General features: G+C 48.6%; 1 protein-coding gene across 1 annotated transcript in view; it reads right to left on the bottom strand.

Moving 5' to 3' along the window:
• Nucleotides 1-16,161: 16,161 nt before the first annotated feature.
• Nucleotides 16,162-24,123, bottom strand: part of LOC144168734 (dual oxidase maturation factor 1-like) — a 408,321-nt gene continuing 400,359 nt past the window's right edge. The window contains exon 9 of the mRNA XM_077697681.1: nt 16,162-18,825. Coding sequence (XP_077553807.1) covers nt 18,756-18,825 — 70 coding nt within the window. The 3' untranslated portion in view covers nt 16,162-18,755. The remainder of the gene's footprint in view (nt 18,826-24,123) is intronic.

Raw genomic sequence — 24,123 nt, 5'->3', positions numbered from 1 at the left:
AGCCATCACTATGAAGCACAATTTCAAAAGCACATTTTTATTGCTCACGAAGGCCATTCTACAAAATCTGAAGAAAAATAAAGGAAAGATAAATTGCTGGGTTCATTCCTCAGAAATGCACTGCACAATTCCAAAATAACTTTAATAGCTGACAACACTTCAGACAGAATCCAACACTGCCAACAAAATAACGGCAATTTGAGATCAGTACAACCTTAATTGAAGTTGATGTTGTTGAAGTTTAAAAGTTTATTGCGACAACATGTACAGGAATGACCATCCAGTTGTCGAGGGGGACGGTCAAAAAGGCTACAGAAAAAAAAAGCCTGACAAGGTGACGTCCTCCTCCCCTCCTCCCGTTTTGGCAGAGTCGGCCCCTCTGAGGCCACCTTCATTAGCAATGGGAACAACGAACCAGCAGCATAGCAGGCATAATAAAACACTGCCCTTACGTGGATTTTTAAAATCAATTTATCAAAAACACTGAAGTAATGCCGCGGGGCCACATACTTTCAGCTCTCTGCAATGACAGGGTCCAAATCAAGCAATGTCTTTGGTACCTTTCTCATAACTTGTAAAGAATACTACTGTATAGTGTCCCATGTAGTGGCGCTATGTAGCAGCTCTGTGTAGAATTCCTATATATAGCTATATACAGGAACTCTAGCTCTATGGCGCCAGCTCCCATCTGACTACACTGGAACATTCCCGCCCGATGACGACGACCTCAGGACTGCCCAACGGACTGCGTAGTGCAGCACTGGTGTAGTCTGTGGTGAATAGCTATGAACATTGGGGCCCACGCTGGGCCCGCAGGCCTATTGGTATGGGCACACTGCCTTCTGCGGCCCTTTCAGGCTTGGGCCTCCCAGAATATATGTATGCTAATAAAGTATTAAATTACCGCTGCCGTCCCGTACTCCGGAAACACAGCCGCGTGTGGAAATTGCGGCGCACAAAACTGCCAACTGTCTGCCCGTGTAGCCCGCCGTTGAACCTGCTTCACGTGTGGCCGCCTCGAGGTCACTTTCAACAGTACTGCCTAAGTTTGCGTCGCGGTCGTTGAAGACGCCTGGGCCAAGTCGCCGGAATTGTTCCAGAGGAAGACGCTGAGAGTGTCATGAACATTCTTCTGTTCACACTGACAATTAAGCGTACGGGTGTCTACTTTGATGTCGGGGTTCAACCTGTTTCTCTGGCATCACCCCCGCGCATCATAGCATTTTTAGTGGACATTGGCTCGGCTGTATCGATAATGGGAGAACAAAGCTTTTAAAACTCGTTCAGAGACCAAGTTGGGCTGACAAAATCACAACTAACAGTGCTGGATTTTTCACGTCGAAAAATTCCTGTGTGTGGACAGTTCCCTGCCCTCACTGTGCACAAGTCGGAAACAGCTGTAGTGACCTTCCACATTGCCCAAGGTGGAATATCACTTCGGGGTATTGATGCTGTACAAGCTTTTGGTCCCCAGATTGTGGGCACAGAATTATGCTGCCTTACTATGGCCAAACATTGACACAACGCCCCAAAATGCTACGCCCTGAAATGCATCCACAGCACTCAAACAAGTTGCCACCGCCCACCACGAAACCACCCGAGTGGGAAGAAATAGTGTCTCTCGTGATGTCTGTACATTAAGATGAACCGAGATGGGTGACAGTGGAGGATAACACTCTCCGAGATGTTTCCCGTTGCGTGCAGACATCGTAACTGCCCCGCAAGAATAGGGCACCTAAGCTGACTCCATACTATGAAGTCCGAAAGGAATTGACAGTTGTTGATGGTATGCTCTTCTGTACTAAGCACATCGTAGTTCCTGATACGCGCACAGCGACTTTTGTCCAGCTGGCTCACAAATCCCACCCTCGTATCGTGAAAACCTTATATTAACCTGTAAAAAAAAAAAGAATGTACACGCGGGGATTCGAACTCGTGACTAACAAAACACCTCTACTGACATCCCGACGCTCCAGACCACTCGGCCATGGGCTTTTTTTTTTCTCTTTATTGCCCATTTCGGACAGCAACACCAGGTACCAGGTACAATGACAAAGAAAAAAATCACAGTAATGCAGCCATGCCCCCCAGGGCCGGTGTTGTCATTTAAAATTCCCTAAGCGTAGTCAGGGGTTCAATTTTAGACAACCACTCTGGTGGAGAGTTCTTCGCTCTCTGAACTTCAACAAACTGTGACACACTTACCCTAAAATACTGTCTCGTTGGTTGCGCGTGGACATCGCAATGCAGCCAAGCCATGCGAGAACGCCAAATGCTGTGCAGACCTAACAACATGACACTGTCAAATGGTACGCCGTCCTCTTTATCAATGCACAAAAAAGGAATACCGTGTGGGTCAAGTGGAAAATCTTTCTGGAGTGACCGTTGGAGGACATCCCCAAAGGAACACTGCGGCCCAACAATGAAGAAAAACATATTCCACAGTTTCGGGTTGTTTGCAAATGGGGCCGTCGGTTCCCCATGGAACCGAGAGCCCCCTATCATTCATCCAAGTAGCGACTGAAATAAACCCGTGTGCAATTTAAAAAAGAAAGTCTTTGCCCCAGGTGACACTTCCATTCGCTTGACTCTTTTTAACACATCTTGTCCTGGACCATTGCTGTACAGAGCTATATACAGTGGCACTGGGAAAACTACGTCACATACATCCTCATATAATTTTGTCCTATTTATATTGGCCAGATATTGCATCGAAAAACGCGTTGATAAAAATCGGAATGACAAAACAATTTCTTTAAAATATCCATGGACACCACCTGGCATGCAACTTGAAGAAACCACAAATTCTGGCAAAGCACGCATTAACCGAACTTGCATAAAGTGCGTAGAAAAGGGTCCTGTACATCGCGTAGAAACAAAAATCGATTTACGAGTTGCCGTACAAATAAATGAGTCAGTCCTAATCTGCCGTCACGGATTCGCCGAAACAAATTCGTCCTACTGCTCCTTTCCCACGTGGACCCCCACACAAAAACAGCAAATACGCGATGAAGCTTCTGGACATTCAAACGCGAACAATGCCGCACTTGCATAGCGAACCAAAGCTTTGCCACGAAGAAAAGATTACAAGTCGTGGCTCTCGCGAACACTGACAGCCCAGTTGCTTTCATTTTTTCCGCTTTCTCTTTCAGTGATTGCACCTGCCCCGCCAGGGCTCACTGTCGCGATAGTATTCCAGAGGGGTTCCCAAGTACTTTACTGGGGTGGTTACCCAAGCTACATTAGCAAAGATCGCTGGCGTTGACATCCATTCACCGTGCGAAAACCCCAGGCATTTTCCCCAATTTACCAGACTCCCCGTGACCTCCCCAAAATGCTTCACTGTTTCCACGGCGAACGTCACGCTTTCTTTGTTCGAGCAAACAACGGCAATGTCGTTAGCATAGGCGAGAAGTTTGACCTCTGTCTCCTGTAATTTAAATCCGCTTATTTTACCATTATGAATGATGCTCAGGCACAGCGCTTCTATGCATACACAAAACAATAAAGGACTTAGGGGGCAACCCTGGCACACCGAACGCTGCACCTCGATGACCGCTCCCAATTCCTTATTCACTATCAACCGTGTAGTGCAGTTCCGGTATGCCATCGCCACTCCCCGTACAATGACAGAACCAAGATTGATGTGCTCCAAAACATAAAACAGGATCTTGTGGGAGACGCAGTCAAAGGCTTTCTCCAGGTCGAGCTGGAGAATCGCCACGCCCGAGCCCATTGCATCACAACATTCCAGTACGCACGTCGCCTTGTGGATATTCGTAAATATGTTACGACCCCTGATGCCACACGTCTGATGTGGACCTACAATTTTCTGGATTACCATTTGTAACCTTTTCCCCAGAACCTGCATAAAAAATTTGTAATCAACGTTTGTCAGCGAGATTGGTCGGTATGCTTTAACATCCCGTAATTTTTGCCTGTCGTCTGTTTTCGGAATTAGTATTGTATGGGAGGTAGAAAAAGATGGAGGAAGCGCTTCAATTTCGTAGCCTTGATTGTACATGTCGGCAAGAACAGGAGATATCAAAGATTTTAGATGTTTATAGAACGCCGCACTAAGCCCGTCAGGACCCGGTGACTTGCCCGGATTCAGGTTTTCGATGGCACACTTAACTTCCTCGGCCGAGAAGGGTTGTTCGAGCCATTCCTTTGTTTCGTCATCCAAGCGTGGCAACGCACCGATAAAATCTCGCTTGTATTTTTCTAAGTCGGTTTCTCTGAAAGCGGTGCCTTATAGTAATCGAAAAATGCGCGCTCCACTTCCTCTTTTTCTGAAGTTACATAACCGTTGGTTTCTATTTCTTTAATCATATTCCACCGGGCTTGCGTCTTTTCTATTCCTGACGCCCGTTTTGTGGGTGCCTCCCCGAACGTCCAATGTTCCGCCCTCGCGCGTACTAGCGCTCCGCGATCGCGGTATTGGTCAATGACTTCGAGTTTGTGCTTAATCTGCCCTATGTCGCCTTTGAACATTCCTGGATTTTTGTTCTCCTACGCAATCAACTTTTGTAGGTTCGCTCGCAAAAGGTTTTCTTTTCTTTTTTCCTCATATTCTATACAGCTAGACCTTTCTATGGCTTTTATTTTAACGTCTTGCTTATACATCTCCCACTTCTCCCCGATTTTACCGTTGTGGCCTTCAGCTATTTCCGTAATTTTTTATACTACAAAACCCATGAACATTTCGTCGTGTAACAGCTTTTCATTCAGTTTCCACAGATCCCACGAGAAACGGGTGTTCTGTTTTTTCCTACCCAGTCTGCATTTAACCAAACAGTGGTCCGAGAAAGAAATCGGCTGTACATCATAGCCATGGCATTGTTGGATTAAATTTAGCGAAAAATAAAACCTATCTAGCCGTGCGTGGCTGCGCCCCTGAAAATGTGTGAATCTCTCGTCTCTCGTACCCTCAAGGCATTCCCCGACATCAATCAAACCGAATTCATCTACTATCTCAGCTAGCAGACTAGTGCTAGCGTCTTTGTAGGTGGTTTCGCTTGCTTTATCACGGCTCGACAGTACACAGTTAAAATCCCCCAATAACATAAGCCGCCTTTCGGTGTTTAAGTGTTGCTTGAGGCTATCAAAAAAATCCAACCTGGCTACCAATGCATTTGGCGCGTACACACAAATAATTCTGTACTCGACAGAGTTGCACTGGCAATCGCACACAACAAGGCGGCCAGAAAGACATGCTGTGACCGCTTGCATTTCCAGGCCCGGCAACTTCTTTACGAGCAACACACAACCCGCCGGCGTCCCCACAGCGTGACTTACAGAAGCGTAGTAACTCGACGTGAAACGGCGCACCATGCCCTCGGTCTCTTCCTCTCCGTCCACCTTCGTCTCCTGAACTGCTAGCACGTCGATGTCCTGATCTATTAAAAGGCGATATACCTGGTTTTAAATGCAGAGCATTTCAGTATCTCACGATGTCACCCGCGTTGTCCCGTCGTAGTCCGCACCGTCGTTGTCCGCACCCCTCCCCCTACACTATATAAAAGAAAATACTATCCGGCGCCAGGTTTCGATCCCTCGACCCTGCGGGCGGAACGCAATGTACATGGTGCTCTACCCACTGCGCCACAGAGCCGACACAGAATGGGACGCTGTGAACGCGCCTTACATCGTGGACTCATTCAAATTACTGCTGACGAGCGCTCTCTCGTCAGCAGTTGCCACAAGTGCAACAACATTAACGTAACGCAAACTACTTAACGTCGTGCGCCCCCGGAAATGCTCTGCATTTGATCGTGCCCCTCGCGAGGGAGATGTTTGACGCTACCTCTTGCAAGGCCGAGTGCAACCGCCGAGAACAAGGTCCCACGAGCGGCGCGCGCGCCGTGGACTGGTGGCGCCATCTGTCAGCTGCGACCAGGGGCGGATCCAGGATTTTTCTAAGGGGGGAGTCAGCTTTTACCAGTGATGATGATGATGATGATAAAAAGGAGGATGAGGATAGTAGTCTTTTTTTTTATTCACTGAAATATTTCACCCCCAAATACAAGAAATAGAAAAAAATATTCAACTAGACTTTTTCTACGACCTGAGGGGTCATCTCCTAGGGGGTACAAATTTCCAAATTGAGGGGGGGTCAGGACATCCGGACCCCCCCTCTGGATCCGCCAATGGCTGCGACGCGAACTACCAGCAAGGCAGTCAGAAAACCGAACGCGCGAAATACAAACTGGGCTTTAACAAAAGAACGCTGTTTGATTTTATGACTGCAAAATTTCCTTCTTTCTTTCTTCCTTCCTTCGTTCCTTCCTTCCTTCATTCCTTCCTTCATTTACTTCTTTCTCTCTTTCTTTCTTTCTTTCTTTCTTTTTTTCTTTCTTTCTTTCTTTCTTTCCTTTCTTCCTTCCTTTTTCTCTTTCTTTACTTCTTTCTCTCTTTCTTTCTCTCTCTCTCTTTTTTTCCTGCTGTCTACTCGCCCGCGGTTAGTGGCAACCAGGCAACGTTTCGCGAGCATGTAGTTACTGCATTCGAGAGAACTTTCCAAGCGGCCTATGGAGTTGATAATAAAAATATCAAAGGCTGAACAATGCATATGATGGCAGATTACACAGCGAAGCTGTCTCGGTTTCCCTGGAATGCACACATGGCCGAAATAAAAAAAATGACCCCGTATCAGCTCCTCTCGTTGCAAATGTCGACGACAGGTGATCGCCGATTGGCGCCCCTACGAAGTAAATGCCTTTTCTCTTTCCCGCTCACCTCTCATGCTGTTACTCTCCCGTATTGCTTCAAGATAAACATGCTAGAGGTTTTAACATGCTATATCCAATTTAAATTTACCGCGTTCCACTGCTCAGAGGCCCGGTGCCTCGATGCCAGCACTGCCGTACGGCGGAGACACGCGTGAATAGAGGGACCGTATTCCAACGTTTATAAACCACGTTGCACTACTCCACGTGCGTTCCAAGCAGAACGTGTAACCTATCTAGTGGAATATTTCGTTACTGTTGCCGTTTGATTTCTTTAAAGTGCCGTCAGGAGCTATATCAGCGCGGGCAACAGCAGGCGACGGAGTTAATTTTTTTTTGTAGTCTTTCATTTGCTATCGCAAAAACCAAGCATCCATGAATTTTTTAATAAAAGAACACTGCAAATATCACTTATTTATTGATTTCATCTCTTATGTTTGCGTAATGTCTCGTACTTGTTCAACAATGTTGACAAGTATGAACATTTCCACAGGACTTAGACAAACGTCTAAGTCCTGTGGAAATGTTTTCTATATTGTTTTCTCTTTGAAGCCAGACCCGGACGTTTAATGTTGCTACATTCAGGGACCCTTCAATTTCACCTCCCTTTAAATATTAGAGACCGCCAGCATGCTGCTCGCCCTTTCGCGTCCGCGTTTCGCTAGACACTGCCCTCCTCCGCCCTGGAGACTGGGGGTGGCTGCTGCGTCGACGGCGTTGCTGGTGCCGGTTGCTGCGTTGCCGGCGTTCCTGGGCGTCCACGTCTCTTCACGACGCTGGGACGCGGTTTCACAGAGGAAGAGCGTCGCCCCGGGTTAGTTTTCAGCGGCGGCTCTTCGCTGGTGGCCATGGCTCCATCTTCCTCTCCCTCTCCCTCGTCCGTCTTGTCAAGGCCGCGCTTGCCGTTGTTCCCAGCGCTTGCTTGCCCGCCCGCCTCCATCGTCTCATCCTCACTTAATTCGGGCTAGACTTCAGTGGGCTGTCGGTTTTCTAAACCGTCCACTGGAATCGCAGTAACACACGCTGCCGCCTCCTCCTGGTTCTTTGGCTCCGTGTCTTGGGACGGACTTGCAGGGGTCACCTACACCTTTTCCAGGTTTCCCGTGCCTTGTGCTGCTGCTTCCGCCTCGGCCACGTCCATCAAGTGCTCTGAAAACTCTTCTCTACCCGCAGGCCCCGTCACGTTGGCGTAAGTGCGGACGCAATCCGCGTCTGCATGGCCGAACCGACGGCATTTCGAGCAGCGATCGATCGAGCACCTTGCAGTCACGGCGAACGTGACCAGTCCCTTGGCGGCGCAAACATTGCATGGGCCTGCCTGGCACCACCAAGAGGGCCAACTCGCCTGCGACCCTGATTTGATGCGGCAAATCTTCCACCGTCAACCCGGCCTTGAGCTTCAGAGTTACCGCCCGCGTCGTGGACCCCTTGTCCTGCACTCCATGCACGCGCCATCTTTCCTTGGTGACTTCAACGACCTTGCCATAAGAAGCAAGGGCGGTACGCACGTCCTCGTCTTCAACGCCGTGCAGCAGCCAGTGAAGCTTAAGCCTCACTGCTGGTCCTGCGGATCCACGACGAGGCACCGGCGTCCCTTCACTTCCTGCTCGCCGGCCGCCAGCATCTTCTTCGTCGCCTCGGCACTTTTGAAGGTCACCGCCCACACGTGGTTGATCTGGTACGCCCCCAACGCTATCACGTCGGAGAGCATACCAACACGTGCGAGCATGTCTCTGAAGTCCTCGACTCGGAACGGTCTGGCTTTCACGCCCCCGTAAAGAAACACCGTATTCAACAAGATACGTCCTGTCGGCAGTTGAGGCAAAATAACTTGGTACTCGTCATCGCCGTTCACTTCAATCCTGTTACCGCGGCCAGACTGAGCCGCAAACGCCGCTCCAAGGGAGCTCATGATTCCGCGTCCGCACGCTTCGGCGGCTGGAAGAGGAATGACTCGGCCATGGGCGAACGCTGCTGACATTGGAAATATAACGTATATAATGTACAACTAGTTCACACTTTTATTTAGTTTTAGCATTTCAAGCAGCTTAGGTGACTATTTGTCGTATTGCATGCGCTCGTGCAGTAAGCGTCCCCCAAGTTTCCACTATATTTCACGTCTAGCAATTCCATTTCTTAGACGGAAAAGCGTTCGCAGATGCGTAGTTGTGCTGCTGACCGCTGTGCTTGTTCGCCCAGCGCAAGAAAGTGCTTCCCGCAAGCTAGCTTTGCGCTGTACGGTAAAAGTATTTGTTGATTTTATTTCCTTAGTACCTATATTGACTTCGCTGACTCTTCTCCCGCCTGCAAGATGCCTTATATTTTCCTACTGGCGTACCAGTCAGCGAAGCGCCGCATGTGCGCTTGTGCAGCGCTTGTGTGAAGCTACCTTGACTTGGAGATACAGTGTACAAACTAACGAAGTAAATAAAGGCACATTCTTCCATTCACAAACGTGTCCTGGCTTCGTTTCAACTGAGCGAACGAATTGCGACGACCCGTCGGCGGCCGGCGGACGAAACGCTGGGCCGACTGACTCTGTCTGAAGGCCGGGGAGCCGTGCAGTCGGTGAAGTAGCGCAGCCAAATTGCCAGCTCATCTCCTCCCGACGTCACACGAAAGCGCCACAGAAAATGGGCGAGGGTGCAGAGAGGAGGACAGTATTTTCGAATTGATTTTTCTACTAAATAAATTCGCGTAAACGCGCTCAGAGTGGTCGAAACAGGGCCTAGGGACTCCGGACTACAATTCGCGCTCGTAATCACGTAATGTTTACAAATCACTTCAGTGTCCCTCTAAGGATTACATGTTCTAGTACCTTGCCCATTAACGAAGTGAGAGATATGAGGCGAAGGTGTTCGATGGTAAGAGGTTTGCCTGGCTTAGGAATTAAGGTTGAAGGCATGTTTCCATGCTGGGGAAGGGGGCCTTGAGTCCAGTAATAATTAAAGTAAGCAGTTAGAGCTGTAATAGAAGGGTCGTCTAGGTTGCGAAGAAGTTTGTTGGTCACGCAATCTGCACCGGGTGCGGATCCTGGCCGAATCAGTAGGAGGGCGCTTCTCACTTCTGCTTCCGCAGGTGCGTCCAGTGTTTCGTTAGGCGAGCCCGCGGTATGGTTATAGTGCCTATAGTGCCTGGCGCGAGTGGAATCGACGGACCGGTGGGCATGTAATGCGTGCTGAATGTGCGCAGGAGTTGTTCGCTATCCCCCGAGAATTTCTGTAATACAAGTGTGAGGCGGTTCCGTTGTTCCGTCTTAGAGCCCATCGGATCTAGAAGGTGCCTTAAGAGGGAGCAGGTGCGTTTCATGCTTAGGGTGCCTTTAATGCTGTCACAGATCTCAAACCATCGGTTACGGGTAACCTCAGCCGAGTATCTGAGCTTCGAGACGAGCTACCCTAGCCCAAGTTTCCTATTATGTTTTTGCTTCCGCCATCGGCGCTGTATGCCGCAGTACACTGCCCAAAGATAAATTCTATTTCAAATAAATGAAAGATTGTGGTGGGCGCTGGAGCATCCAGAATTGCTCATTTATTTTACTCATTTCATAATACCCCTAAAAGCCCTCAAGGACTCTGAAGGACACAACTGACAGCAGTACTAGAAAACCAATAAAAAAAACACTTCATATGCAATAAAATATGCTGCAAATGGAAAGCGTTTCTATAAAAATAAACTAACACAAAATGACGTGCATGTGTCGAATAGCACTTACCAAAAGCAGGAAAATAATTGGTCTTAAAACAAGGTAAGCACCATTCCTCTGTGCTTCGCATGTCTTCACATTCGCTATTGTGTGTCAGAGGCAGCTGAAGCCAGAAAACATTTCTGTGTGGCAAATGATTATATATTTTGCGAGGTAACTTTTTGATGTTTTTGTTAGCAGTAGTCATCCAAACTCAGCTGCAGTAAACAAGATGCAAAGTACACAAGGCAAAATAAACAATTTTCGTGTGTACTGGAAGTAAAGATTGGCAATGTGTAAGAGCACCGGCAGCTGCAGATAGCCTAGAATAAAGTTGATCAATGGGACTAAATAAGAGAGAAAATTTAACACCAGCAATTTTGTGTTCATTTACAACTACTTCTTTTGACCAGCATGTTTAAAATTTTTATGCAGTTGAACACCCTTCTTCATTGAGTGGAAAATTATACTTCTAGTTTTTGAAGGATTTATTCAAACAGTTTGATTGCAACAGCAGGTGTAGTTCGTTAAGGACAGTGTTTCAGCCTTTGATTTACGTCATCAGTGTTCCTTCCACAAAACGGCAACATACTATTATCAGCATATGTAATGTACTTTACTATTATCAGCATATGTAATGTACTTTGCTGACATGGCAATATTAGCAATGTCACCAACATATTGAAAGTTCAATAAAATTGGCCCTGGTACATTTCCATGAGGTGTGCCACATTGTAGCGGTAGAAATGATGAACACTGGCTGGATGATAGCAAGGCCAGAGGCAAGCCACGAAGTCCATAATGAGTAAGCCTATACGTTGGCATACAATGTAGGCACTTAAAGGCTTTGCTATAGTCGATAAATTGGTATTGGCATTGACTCATGCTGCTTTTCTTCAAAACTGCACAAAACCTGTTCTTCTAGTGTTAGCATTGCCAACTCCGTAGACAGTCCAGCACGAAATTCAAATTGTGCATCACTTGGAATCTGGTTTTTTTAAAAGAATTTTAACAGCCAGGACCGAGTAATTTTTTTGTTTTCAATTCTTTTCGAAAAAATAGAAATCGCCGAGATTTGTCGGTAGCTTGACTAAATTCTTGTCACTACCTTCAAAAAATGTAGACAGAGGATTTTTCAAACATCAAATTTTGAAGGTGAGTATTGAAGCAATCGAATAATGTATAATATTCTTTATTGGCTTTATCTGTAAATTGTCAACATCAGGTGTCTTGCGGTCATTTAGGCCTTAAAAAGTTGAGATAGTTCTGAATTTATCGGTGGGGTGAAAAACAGACTGTCGTCATGCCCAGCAAATGACAATTCTACTTCAGATAAACTACTGTCAACCGTTGCAGCGTTGACAGAACGCAAATTCAGATGATGTGCCAGCAACCTTCCAGTCAGTACGTACGTTGTTAAATGTTATATTTTCAGGGCTGATATTTTCGCCTCTGCGCCTGTGGTGACGAAGCAGCAAGGTTTATTTACAATAGTGACCACGACACACCAGGAGAAGCAACGGCCGCTCAGCGTTCACTCCTCCAGCGTTCACTCCTCCTTCCAGACGATCCCTATCCTGCTGAATCTAACTGATCATCGGCATTCAGGCAAGTGTGTACGTGGGTGTAACAATATATATATAAAGGGTATTTACAACTTTCTAGGCTTCTTGTGGGCAGGGAAGAGTTTAGCAATGTTGGAAAGCAGTTCGGGCATTCAACTTATTCTGCAGAATCTTAAATTCCTTTAATGTTTCAGGCAAACGTGCACATGTCTTAAGTGAACGTGTAATCCATGGCCTCTTGGCCTGTTTGCATGGCTCGAGTCAAATCAGGTCCAATTGAGTCCGGCTATCAAGTTTCTGCTCTTTCATTCGTTAGAATATGGTTCTTTGAGTGAACAATATATGGTTTCTTGGATTTTCTGGAATAAATAAGGTGGCTGCACTCGGCCACCACGTAGGGACACAGCTTCTGACTCCACCTTGGTCTCAGTCTCTCGAGGCGAGATGTGCGGTTATTCTGAGGCCTGTCAATATTTTGAGGCGAGGTCAGAAGTATCTGGCCTTCCAGTGAAAAACCACGCCTTTGGGGCTTATGTGTAACTCATCATCATCCTACTCAGGTCTACTGCAGGACGAAGGCCTCTCCCATTGACCTCTTGACCTCTAACCGCTCCTGCCCTGCGCTGCTCGAGGCCACAGTTTACCTATGAATTTCTTTGTTTCGCCCTTCCATCGGGTTAATGGCCTTCCACTTCTAGACCCATTTCTTGGTATCCCCTCTGTTACCCTAATCGCCTACTGCCTCCATCAACTATCGTCGTCGTGTCTTCAGTGCCGCAACCATCAGGCACCAACGCAGACCATCGGAAGTCTTCTACGCGCCACAACATCGGCTTATCGAAGCAAGAAACAACGAACCAAACCTTTAATGGGGATATTTAACGTGCGCCGAAATCTCGTACACATGGGTGTTTTAGATGCGAAGCATATCATGGTCGGGGTTATGTCCCTCCCTTGTCGTTGCCGTTGTTGCGCCGTCCACACCCTCACTGCGCATGCTCGGCTTGCTGAACGCCCGGTGGTGTCTTACCCTTCTATGGCTCCTGGAGCGATAGTGTTGCAGGTGTCTTCCTGGGCCGGCACGAGACGAACACGTTTACCCTTTAAGGGATCCTGGAGCGACAGTGTTGCCGGTGTCTTCCTGGGCCGGCACGAGACGAGCACGCTTCACGCGCCTTCGACGTTTCATCGTCGTCGGCAGCGGCGTGCGTCGGCGAGTCTCAGCGGGCCGTGATTACAAGCAGCCCACAACCATCCGGGGAACGCGCATCGACCCCATTTTCAGCAACTCTAGGGTTCATCCACTACAACAGCCCTTGACTTTACATTTCCCAGACCATAAGGCTATCATAATCAAAGCGGAACGCCAAATACAGCTCGATGATAATGCTTAAATAAAGACAAACTCATACCACGTACAACGTCTCTCTCTCCCTCTCTTTCATGCCTCTCCACTCTAACACACCCCACCCCCCTCCAATGAAATTACACCATCTTCCCATAGGGGAACCCTGAGTAGTATGCGAAACAGCCACGGGGTCAACGCAATTTCCCATTTCGTAGTTCCGGTAACTGAAAAGTGGGGTAGTTACCATTGAAACCAAACGGTAAATATAACCGTAGCTACGTACCTCAACCTCACGGAAACGACGAACTGAAAACTAATGGGCACTTGAATCGACCACATGCTTGCTTCGCGTACTACTCAGGGTTCCCCTACGGGAAGACGGTGTAATTTTTCTTGCTTTTCGCCTCCATTAGAGAAGCAGACGCCGCGGCCGGGAATTTTCGCTTTTCGCCTTCTTCAGAAAGTCGCCCGCCACGGCCTGGAATCGAACCCGCGTCCTTCGGCTCAGGAGCATGAAACATGGAAAACTCACTGCTCAATGCGGCCTGTCAGCTGTTCTCTGTGGTCGATCGTTTTTGGTTTGTGTCGGTGTCTTACAGTGTCAGTAAGATGCCAACCACGTCATTGAAGGAAACGAACAAGTTTGACTTTTAGAATAAAGCTCGAATTCTTCCAGGTTTTTAAGTCGCTATGGGACGGACGCGGGTTATTTGCTGAAAGGAAGAAGAACGGAAATTGAAGGAGCGTCGCACCGCACAGAAGCGCGAATAGTCGCGACAACAAAAAGCCGCTGCCGCCGCCGTTGCCGTCGCAAATTCCACCTCGTCAAGTAGCTGCAAATCCTTCCAGGATGGACAAAAAACTTGTCCGCTTGAATCTGCGACGTGAGCCAATATTTATTGTTTAGCTTGAATAGCTTTATGAGCGACACTTTGGTCAGTATCCTTCACTTTAGGCGTGCGCACATCATCGGTTCCCGTGGTGCGTCCACTGATGGAAAGTGAAAAGGGGATGTGTGTGCATGCGCAGCTATAGGCGTTAGGTCCACTGATGACATCACTATTGTTCTGACGGGAGGTTTAAACTTGAACTTCAAGCGACCCATATGGCCTCCTTGGTCGAGCGGCGTGGTTTGGTGTATTCCACAGACAGTAAGATTCCTAGGATGCGAGTTGGAAACAGAAGCCCTACGTTTGCGCGCTGGAGTAAAGCTCTAGTCCTTCCAAGTTTCAGCTAGTTTGCTACAAAGTACTCTCAATGGCAAATTACAAAGAAACATGTTTTGTTTCGTGCACTCCATGGACTGCGTCCTGCTTCACAGGTATTCCTTCTTCACAGAGTGGAAGGGCACTAATTTTTTGCGGGCGCTAATTTGTCAGCTCACGTGAAGATCACGGCACCTGTGGATGCATAGCTCCCACACAATACACTCTAAGAGCTGAGTAACACGTAGACATGCTGCAGAGCAATTTTAAATGATTAACGTCGTATTATCGAAAAAGAGAAAAAAAGAAACAGTGTAGGACGAGTTTAGAGGATGGGTTAAATTCGCTCTCGCTGCCGCTTGATTCCTCAAAACTCTTTTTAAGCACTGGCCAACGCGGTTGGAATTTTGTGGAAAACAATGAGAAACAAGTGTGTAAAATAATTGAATCTGTGCAATTTTATGAGCAGCAACAGGGATACAAATATGGGTATTTTCGCCAATAAATCTTGTGTGCTTGTTTAGGGCAGTGGCCTTAATAAATCTTGTTTCAGGCAGTGGCCTCAGAACGTAGAAATTTCTGCGTTATCTCATTTAGTAGAATACGCAAACAAAGCGTCCCGAGAGAACATGCAGCTACAAGAGGTCATATTTCGTACTGGTTAATTTTTGTTTTTTTTTTACTTCGACTCTGTCCAACGCAGTTGTGAGGGAAAGTGACTATCCAACTTTTTCCAAGGAAGGCACTTTGCCCTCGGCTGGTGCATAAAAGACATCCACAAATTCCTTGTCGAAATATGAAATGCTCACTGGATGTGCTTGTCAAATGATCAAACCACCCAGCCAGCTGTCATTCCACCGAAAAATTTGTCTAAAAACATCTCCAGGTGTTAGCCAGTATTCAGGGCCGTGGGGCATATATGGCGCCATATTTATGTTCACAGACTATTACTCTGTCCTTATGGCGTGAAGAAAACAAAAGGCGTATGGAAACAGAGGAATAAAATAAAGCCTCCTAAATACGTGTTCTTTGGACTGAGAACAAGGGATACATGAGCAATTTAAAGTATCTTCACTTGGTTCCGCTGAGAAGGTCACGGCGGCACTTTAAGAAACAAATGTCTGCTGCATTGGAAAACATCGTAAATACAAAAATTTTGAATTTGCTTTGCCTACATTTTTTTATTAGCAACATGGTGTTTATGAGCACCTGCGAGAAGGAACGAGGTGCCGTGGGCTCTGATATGGTTGCGCTTCTTGTGTGTAACAAGAAACAAGCGACATTTCTATTTTAACAGTGCCACGGGCCACTCCAACCCACAAGTGAAACGAGCGCACCTCCTCTAACCATCGCCGCAATCGCTCTGAGCACTTGGCTCGGGAAGTTTCTACGTACATAGCTAAAAGATGGCGTATTCCCGGTGAAACGTTTGTTTAAAAAAGACCTTTCAGCTTCCATGCGTAAGCCCTGTTCAGGAGATTTCGTATGGAAGCCAAAACGCCTTTTTAATAAGGCTTTGGTTGGCGATCCAACGTTTTTAAATTATGAATCTTCTGCACGACCGGAGGAGACTTCGTCAAACCTTACATTCAGTGTTACACGTACCGCAGCGACTGGCTTTCTTAAAGGCTACGGGGCATACCGTTGAAAGAATTCACCCCAAAAGCTGCTTCAGTTTCCTTTGACAATTCTTCTCTGTCATGTGCACGCAGCGCTTTTGATGTGGTCAGGGAGCCTGCTTTCACGAGTGGTCATGGACGTGGGCGTCCACCCTTGGTGTGGAAGACTCACGGGCATTCACGGGCTCGAATGGCCTGGCCCTCAGGAGTGGGTTGGACACAACACTTGAGGTGTTGCTTATGGGATGCCTGGAGAATGTAGCTAGCCAAAAATGACACATTAATCTACTTATACACAGTCTGATTCAAAAGTCTCAACTTCAGCAAGAAGTTTGGCTTTTATTACACGTTTATCACAAAACCTTTCGAGACATGCAAATGAGAGGCATAGCCGAAAGCACATCGCTTGCAGTAGTCTCCACAGAACACAATGCTTGTGTGACGTTGCTTGTGCGTGACACAGTTGTGCAAAAGCAAAAGTGTCTTCCCTACATCTGATGGACCAGCCTCAGAGATTAGCGGCGGCGAATGCACTGTCGGAGAGCAGGCCAGCTCTCCTGCACACACACACATACACTCCCGGAGTTGCCGGGACCCGGCCCGACTAGAGTATCACATCTTGAGTCACATTTACTAGTTCAAGGCATCAGCGGCGGCAGTAGAGCATTGGGTCATAACACTGTCGCTTCGTCAGAGGACGCTGGAATTGGCTTTCAGGAATCAGGTTGTTGGAAGCCCCAGCACAACTGAAAATATGTGCCAGGCGTCACCTGAGAATCGCTGAAAAGGCCAATGAAAATACCACAATCATCACAAACTTTCAAAGAGTGGTAGCAGAGAAAACCCGTGCCGATGCACCTTGAGCTATGTATTTTGCCAGAGTTACGGGCCACTCGTTCTTTCTATAGTAGGTGGAGAAATACGTGTGTAACGAGCAAGAACTGACAGGAAGTATCCGTCTTCTGAACAACAGCGCGAAAAAGACGGGGACGAAGGAAGCAGACAAGACGAGGGCTGGCTTTAGCCGCTAGTAGTGTGCGATGCTAGACGACAGTTCTGAGTGATTGGTAGGATAAACAGTATTCTATCGCTTGTATTATGTTCACTCGAAATGGTATGACAGTCCGCAGAAGAAAAATCTCTTCTCAAGCGAACTGCCGTCGACGAACCACAGGCAATTTCTGCATGGCACGGGAAAGATTTTGCCGCGGTTGCAGTAGTGGCGTCTCTCCACATCATCAGTGCTAACGTCTGTCGTTAGTAGCTAGAAGCATTCGGGAAATGGGACTGCAGGACGTAGGGGCAACAAGCCTCGACGAAGCGTATGGAGACGCGAGAAAGAGTTTTTCTACCTCAGCCCAAACCAAAATGGCAGTGCTAGCGCGGACCACGCCCCGCCAATTGAAGTGATAGCCCATCGTTTTGTATTCCGATATAGAATAGCGAGGCTTACTTGAATAAGCAACCCTCAACGGCACAGTAATTGTTTTGGGATCACGTTTGCAATCATCGCGTATTGGCGACAAATTTGAGATTTTTTAGCGGTTGTTCTGAAGAAGCCAGGTGCTTCGCCTCAACACTATATCAATCTGTTCTGTGCAAAACTTGCTTTTTGTACCCAAATGAGTGCTAAGTTTTTGAACATACAATTTTCAAGTCTTCCGTCCCGGATGCCACGCGTTTTAAAAGTATGATGTCTGTGGTCCAGGCGCTTGAAAGTTGCATTCTTGCGGACAACTTGCAAGAGCTCTGAATGTAACAGAAAACTCAAGTGTGGTTACGTCGAGCTTTAAGCGCCGGAACTGAAACAATGGCAGAAGCCCCTGCGAGTAACAGAAAACGCGTTTGCACGATGACTGAGCCTGCGCTGGTTAGCTAAGTTCCCAACAATGCCTTTCGCGGACCACAACACCGTGCAGGCTTGTTGACTATCAACATTAGCGCCCACTGCCTAAACAGATGCTACCAAACAATAGGTTCTCTCGTTTCGCGTGACTAGTGTGCCATTAAGTGGTATACCCGAAGAGACCGGCAGATTTGTAGTTGCAGTTGCGATTAGTTTAGGTAGCGTGCCTAATTCAAACATTCGCAGTATTGCGCTTTCCAGCCAGTGAGGCATTTTAACTACACGTTTTTCGAACGTCTTATTGGCACAGAATGGCAAACACTTAAAAAGGAACACCTGGCAACCTTACAAACCAAATTCTAAGGAGCTGGAGACTTGAACAAATTTCTTCTCTTTTACAGTGCGTCTCCTCAGTCATCATTACCACGAGTGAATTGCGCACACACAGAGGGCCGGCACACACACACACGCACACACAGAGGGCCGGCAATCATACATCAAGATTTGAAACATCTTTGAAGTGAGAGAAGTCTTTTTGTGCTGTGACACTCCTCGCTGTAGAAAAACGATGCTGAAGCTTCCACAAGAAGTTTCAATGTCTGTGTTGGCGTCAGAAGGGGCGAAAGCAGTTCGGATTCGAGCACGTCCACTTCTATCAGCACTCGATTTGAGCATAAAAAGCACACTGGTGGCACGTGGAGGGCGCCCTAGAAGCGAGCTGTTTGGCTGACAGGCGTATGAGCCCGTCAGGTCGCCTGGTCACCACATGGCCGCTGACTGCAGGTCAATGTTCACGTCCTTCGACGTTGCCATTGTAAAGCTGGACCGTCTGAAGATAGAAGACAAGCAACAATTATTTTCTCGCACGTGGGAATGAACCGAAACGTATCGAGTATTCCTGAAACGCGAAGAGCTGAGGCTACACCTGTTCGAGAGATAGAAGAAACAAGCACCAACATCAGTTCCTAATAATTGGGACAAACGCAGTTAAACGTAGGAAAATAAACGAAGCAGATTTCTTTCTATAGCTCGTAGCACACAGAAGCGCTTTTAAGGAGCAATGACGCCTTTAAAGGAGCAAAATTAGGATATGGGACGCTGGATGAAGTACACGGTGTGCAGTGCTAATAATCATTAGGTCAGTTTAAACAAACTAAAAATGTATGAAAAAATTAAAAAAGCGATAACAGTGGCCAAGGCTAATGGACATTGGATTCGCCCACAAATTATTGAGTGGTAAAGTCCCTATTGCTGATTCCCTTCTTACTTGAGCGCAAGTTTGTCTTGTGGCGCCGTCCGAGCGGCGATGGCGCTGGGGCTGAGTGGCAACCAATGAGTACAGGCCACGCGGCGCCGGTGTGCAAGCAGCCAAGAACGCCACGAGCGTGTAATAAAATGGGGCCCCAGTTTTTTGGGTGCGCGTCATAGCGTTCGTGCGTGTCTGGTGTCTCGGCTCATCTCTCTGTCGCGTTCACGGCATTGGTGACCCGGAAGCTCCAGCGGAGTCAAGGAGCCAGAATGGACTGTCCTCGCGACATCGGTGGCAATTCTGCGTTCTCCGCTGCCTCTTAAGATGGCATCTCCGCCGTCGCCTGCCGTTTGCCCCCCTTCAGCGCTCAGCACCCCAACGTGTGGTTCCTTCAAGCCGAGGCAAGTTTCCGAGTGAGCCAATCACGTCGCAAAAAACCGGCTTCAACCATCTCCAACAGTCACTACCCTTTGAGATCATGGTCGATGTTCGCGACATCCTCGCAAACCCACCTACCACGTACCCTTACGATACATTAGAGGCTGCGATCTTGAGCCGCCTGAGGCCTTCGGGAGGGCAGCGTTTGCAGCGGTTGCTTTCTGGGGAGGAGTTGGATGATCGTCGACCTTCGCAGCTTCTTTGCGAGCTGAAAATCCCCCTCGGCGACACAACCTCTGCCACAAACTCCCGCTTGCTGAAGGAACTTTTCCTGCAAGGGCTTCCCCCCTCTGTGCAGATGATCCTCGCGACGGCTTCTGACCTTCCCTTGCCACAATTGGCCGCGTACGCCTACAAGATAATGGAAGTCGCAACATTACATTCGTCTCCAACCACGGCGGCATCCGCTCGATCTTGCGAACATACCACCGTGGGGGCTCCTACCGCCTTGCCCTCACCGGTATCCAACGACGTCACCGCTCTACAAGAGCGCATGCAAAAGCTGGAGGAGCTTGTCATGTGTCCTGGCTACCGCTCGTCGCACTCGTCGGTTTCGTCGTTCTGCCCGTCCCTCGTCGCCGCAAGTTTACCGTCAGGAATACACAACGCACCAGCAGCCTCGCCACACTGATTCCTTGTGCTGGTACTATCGCCGCTTCGGTGCAGCGGCGCAACGTTGCACCCGTCCTTGTGGCTGGTCGGAATACGCGGCAAGGGATCGTTAGTGGCGACGACCGATTCCCCAGCCAGCGACAGTCGCCTTGTTCATGGATGAAACAAGTGGACAACGTTTTCTAGTTGACAGTGGTGCTGAAGTGAGTATGCTCCCCGCTAATTCCTATGACCACACTCAACCACCACTGTGCCATCTTCAAGCTCCATCTCCATCTCCACGCCTTTCTAGGAGCCGATTTCCTTTCGCAATTCGGCCTCCTTGTTCACATGGCCAAAAAAAAAAAATCCTGGATGCGCATCCGGCCTTTCTGTCACAGGCCGATCGTCTACCGTCTACCCGTTCGCCTTTACGCTTCTTTGCGACCTACCTTCTCTGTAACGGGAGTTGCTGAATGAGTTTCCTTCCTTGACTGCACCTCCTGACTGGACAAAGCCAGTGAAGCGTGACATAGTTCATCAGATCATTACAACCGGTCCCCCTACGCATGCCGTGGCGCGTCGCCTGGCTCCGGAGAAACATAAAATTATGGAGCAGCAATTTCATCACATGGTCAAGTTAGGCATTGTTCGCCGGTCCTCGAGCAACTGTTCCTCGTCATTACACATGGTCCAGAAGAAATCAGATGACTGGAGACCCTGCGGTGATTATCGCTCCTTGAACGTCGCCACTGTACCCGACAGGTACCGCCTACCTAATATACAGGACTTCACCAAAAACCTCAGCGGGTGTACCATATTTTCAAAGCTTGACCTCCAAAAAGCCTACCACCAAATCCCTGTAGCCCCGGATGACATAAAAAAAAACTGCCATCATTACACCTTTTGGCCTTTTAGAATTCATCCGGTTGCCTTTCGGGTAGCTTAACGTAGCCCTGACTTGTCAACGCTTCATAGATGTCGTCCTCCGTGCTTACCTTTTGTTTTCGCCTACATAGATGACGTTGTCGCCAGTTCATCGTCATCTGAGCTTCTGCACCATCTACGGATAGTTTTAGAACGCCTAGCAGAGCATGGCCTCATCCTTAACGGTGAAAAGTGCGCATTCGCGTTGCCGTCACTGGATTTTCTCAGTCACCTAATTGACCGCAATGGAATGCGCCCTCTACCGGAAAAAGTGAGGGCCATAATCGACTTCCCTCGGCCTGAGCCCTTACGCCAACTGCGCAGTTTCTAGGACTGGTAAATTATTACCCGCGATTCATCCCAAACTGCGCGGCCATTGTGCAGCCTCTCGAAATTTCCCTTCAAGCTTCCAATTCTCCCGAGTGCGGGCTTGAATGGCCTGAAACTGCCCTCCGCGCATTCACTACCATCAAGGAGCACCTGGCTTCTGCTACTCTCCTTGTACACCTGCGCCACAACGCTCCCACGAGCCTGATGGCAGACGCTTCCCACTGTGCGGTTGGAGGGGTACTTCAGCAGCACATCCGCGGCACCTGGTGCCCGCTCGGTTTCTTTTCGAAGAAGCTTTCTCCAACTGAGCAACGCTACAGCACTTTCGGGCGGGAGCTCCTGGGGGCATACTTCGCTGTTACCCATTTCCGTTTTTTCCTTGACGGCCGCAGCTTCGTGATCTTCACCGATCACAAGCCTCTTCAAGTCATCCAAGACTATATATTCTCCCCGAGAGACGCAACACGTGGCGTATCTTGCAGAGTTCACGACGGACTTTCAGCATGTCAAGGGAGCTAACAACATCCCAGCTGACGCCCTTAGCCGTGTTTCTGTCATACAACGCTCCGGTCATACAACACTCAGGAGTTGGCACAAGCCCAACGATATGACCAGGAGTTCCGCACTCTGCGTTCTTCAAACTGTTCCTCTCTGCAATTCCAGGTGCATCCATTCCATCTGCCCTGATTCGGGAATCAGCATCATTTGCGACGTTGACCCGGTTTCAGGCCGCAGACGACCGTACCTTCCTGCTTCTCTCAGGCGCATTGCTTTCAACTCTATTCACCGTCTCTCTCATCCTGGAGTTCGCGCCTCAGGGCGTTTGGTTGACGAGAAATACGTCTGGCATGGCATGAATACTGACGTACGCGCATGGGCCCGTTCCTGCCTCGCCTGCCAGCATTGCAAGGTCTCCCGGCATACCACATCACCTCTGGCCCTTTTCTCTTGCCGGACTCCAGGTTCGCCACAATTCACGTCGACCTCGTTGGCCCGCTACCACCATCTAAGGGCTACCGTTATGTCTTGACAGTGATCGACCGTTTTACTCGCTGGCCGGAGGCGGTTCCAGTAGACGATATTACGGCTGAGGCTATTGCTTCCACACTTATGTCCACGTGGATCACCCGTTTTGGGGTGCCTTCGCAGATTATCACAGACCGTGGTCGCCAATTTGAGTCCACGCTCTTTCACTGTTTGACATGCCTACTTGGTGTAACTCACCTGAAAACGACGGCCAACCATTCTCAAGCCAACGGCATGGTCGAGAGGTTTCATCGGCAGCTAAAGGCCTCACTGATGGCTCACGAGTCACCTGAACCGTGGACAGTTCACCTTCCTCTTGTGCTGCTAAGATTACGCACTGTCATCAAAGACGATCTTGGTTGTGTCGCCTCTCAAATGTTCTATGGCAAATCTTTGCGCTTACCGGCAGACTTCTGGGTCCCTCGGGAGCCGCAAGACAACTTTTCCTCTCCTGGCCTGTCCTAAGTAAACGATTTACCCCGGTTTTTCAGCTATATCTGTCCCCAGCAACCACAGTAGTGTTCCACTAAGCACACTTTTATTCATCCAAGCCTTGCTGACAGCCAATACTTTTTCATCCGTGTCGACAGTACCCGCCGGCCACTTCAACCGGCATACACCGGCCCTCATCTCGTCAGTTCCCGCTCTGATAAGACGTTTACATTTCATGTCAGCGGCCGCGACACCGTCGTTTCCATCGATTGCCTCAAGCCCGCTTTCACCGAAGCTGCCTTGCCTGCGATCCACTCCACCATCCACCATTCCACCATGAGCACCACCACTCTTCCTTCCGTTCGCACCACCTCCCGTGAACCTCTCAATGCAAAGACTGCTCTGCCGCTTTCTACAAGGACTCCTCCTCCAGACTCTGTCTCCAAGGTGGCGGAGCGCCAGCGGCGCCACCTATGTGGCGGCGCCCCAGCGGCGATGGCGCTGGGGCTGAGTGACAACCAATGAGTACAGGCCATGCGGCGCCGGTGCGCGAGCAGCTATGAACGCCACGAGCATAGAATAAAACGGGCCCTCAGTTCTTTTGGTGCGTCTGCTCAACGTTAGGCAAAGTGCGCAAACTGTCGAAGCTTTGGAGAATCTACAGAGGCGTGGCAGGAAAGGGCAAACAACGTCTTCCCCTCTTCTCGACGCTCACGCTCAACAACACCCCGGAGATAGTCGAGCGGGAGATTATAGCACCGCTTTCTCCTTCAACAAGTATGCAACCCTACACGTACCTACCTAATATAGAATTAGACTCGGACAATTCAGCTTTAGACACCCCTTTTACGATGGCAGAACTTCACACAGCCATCCGACAAAGCAAGTTGAAATCGTCCCCAGGACATGAAGGAGTCCCGTGGCAACACATCCGTAACCTCGACCACCCTCAGCTAGAACTTCTTGACCTGATAAATCATTCCTGGAACACAGCGAAAATTCCTGACACCCTGAAGCTTTCCCTGGTTAAACTCATTCCAAAGCCTGGAAAAGAGCTGTCTGTCATCTCCAACCTTAGACCCATTTCTCTTACGCCCATGTTATGTAAACTGATCGAACGCCTGATTAACAACC

This window comes from Haemaphysalis longicornis, unplaced genomic scaffold, assembly GCF_048455015.1.
Source record: "Haemaphysalis longicornis isolate Haplotype H1 unplaced genomic scaffold, Haemaphysalis longicornis Haplotype H1 scaffold_2, whole genome shotgun sequence".
In the NCBI taxonomy this organism is placed as follows: domain Eukaryota; kingdom Metazoa; phylum Arthropoda; class Arachnida; order Ixodida; family Ixodidae; genus Haemaphysalis; species Haemaphysalis longicornis.
Note: the sequence above shows the minus strand (reverse complement) of the source record. Positions and strands in the feature narration are given on the sequence as shown.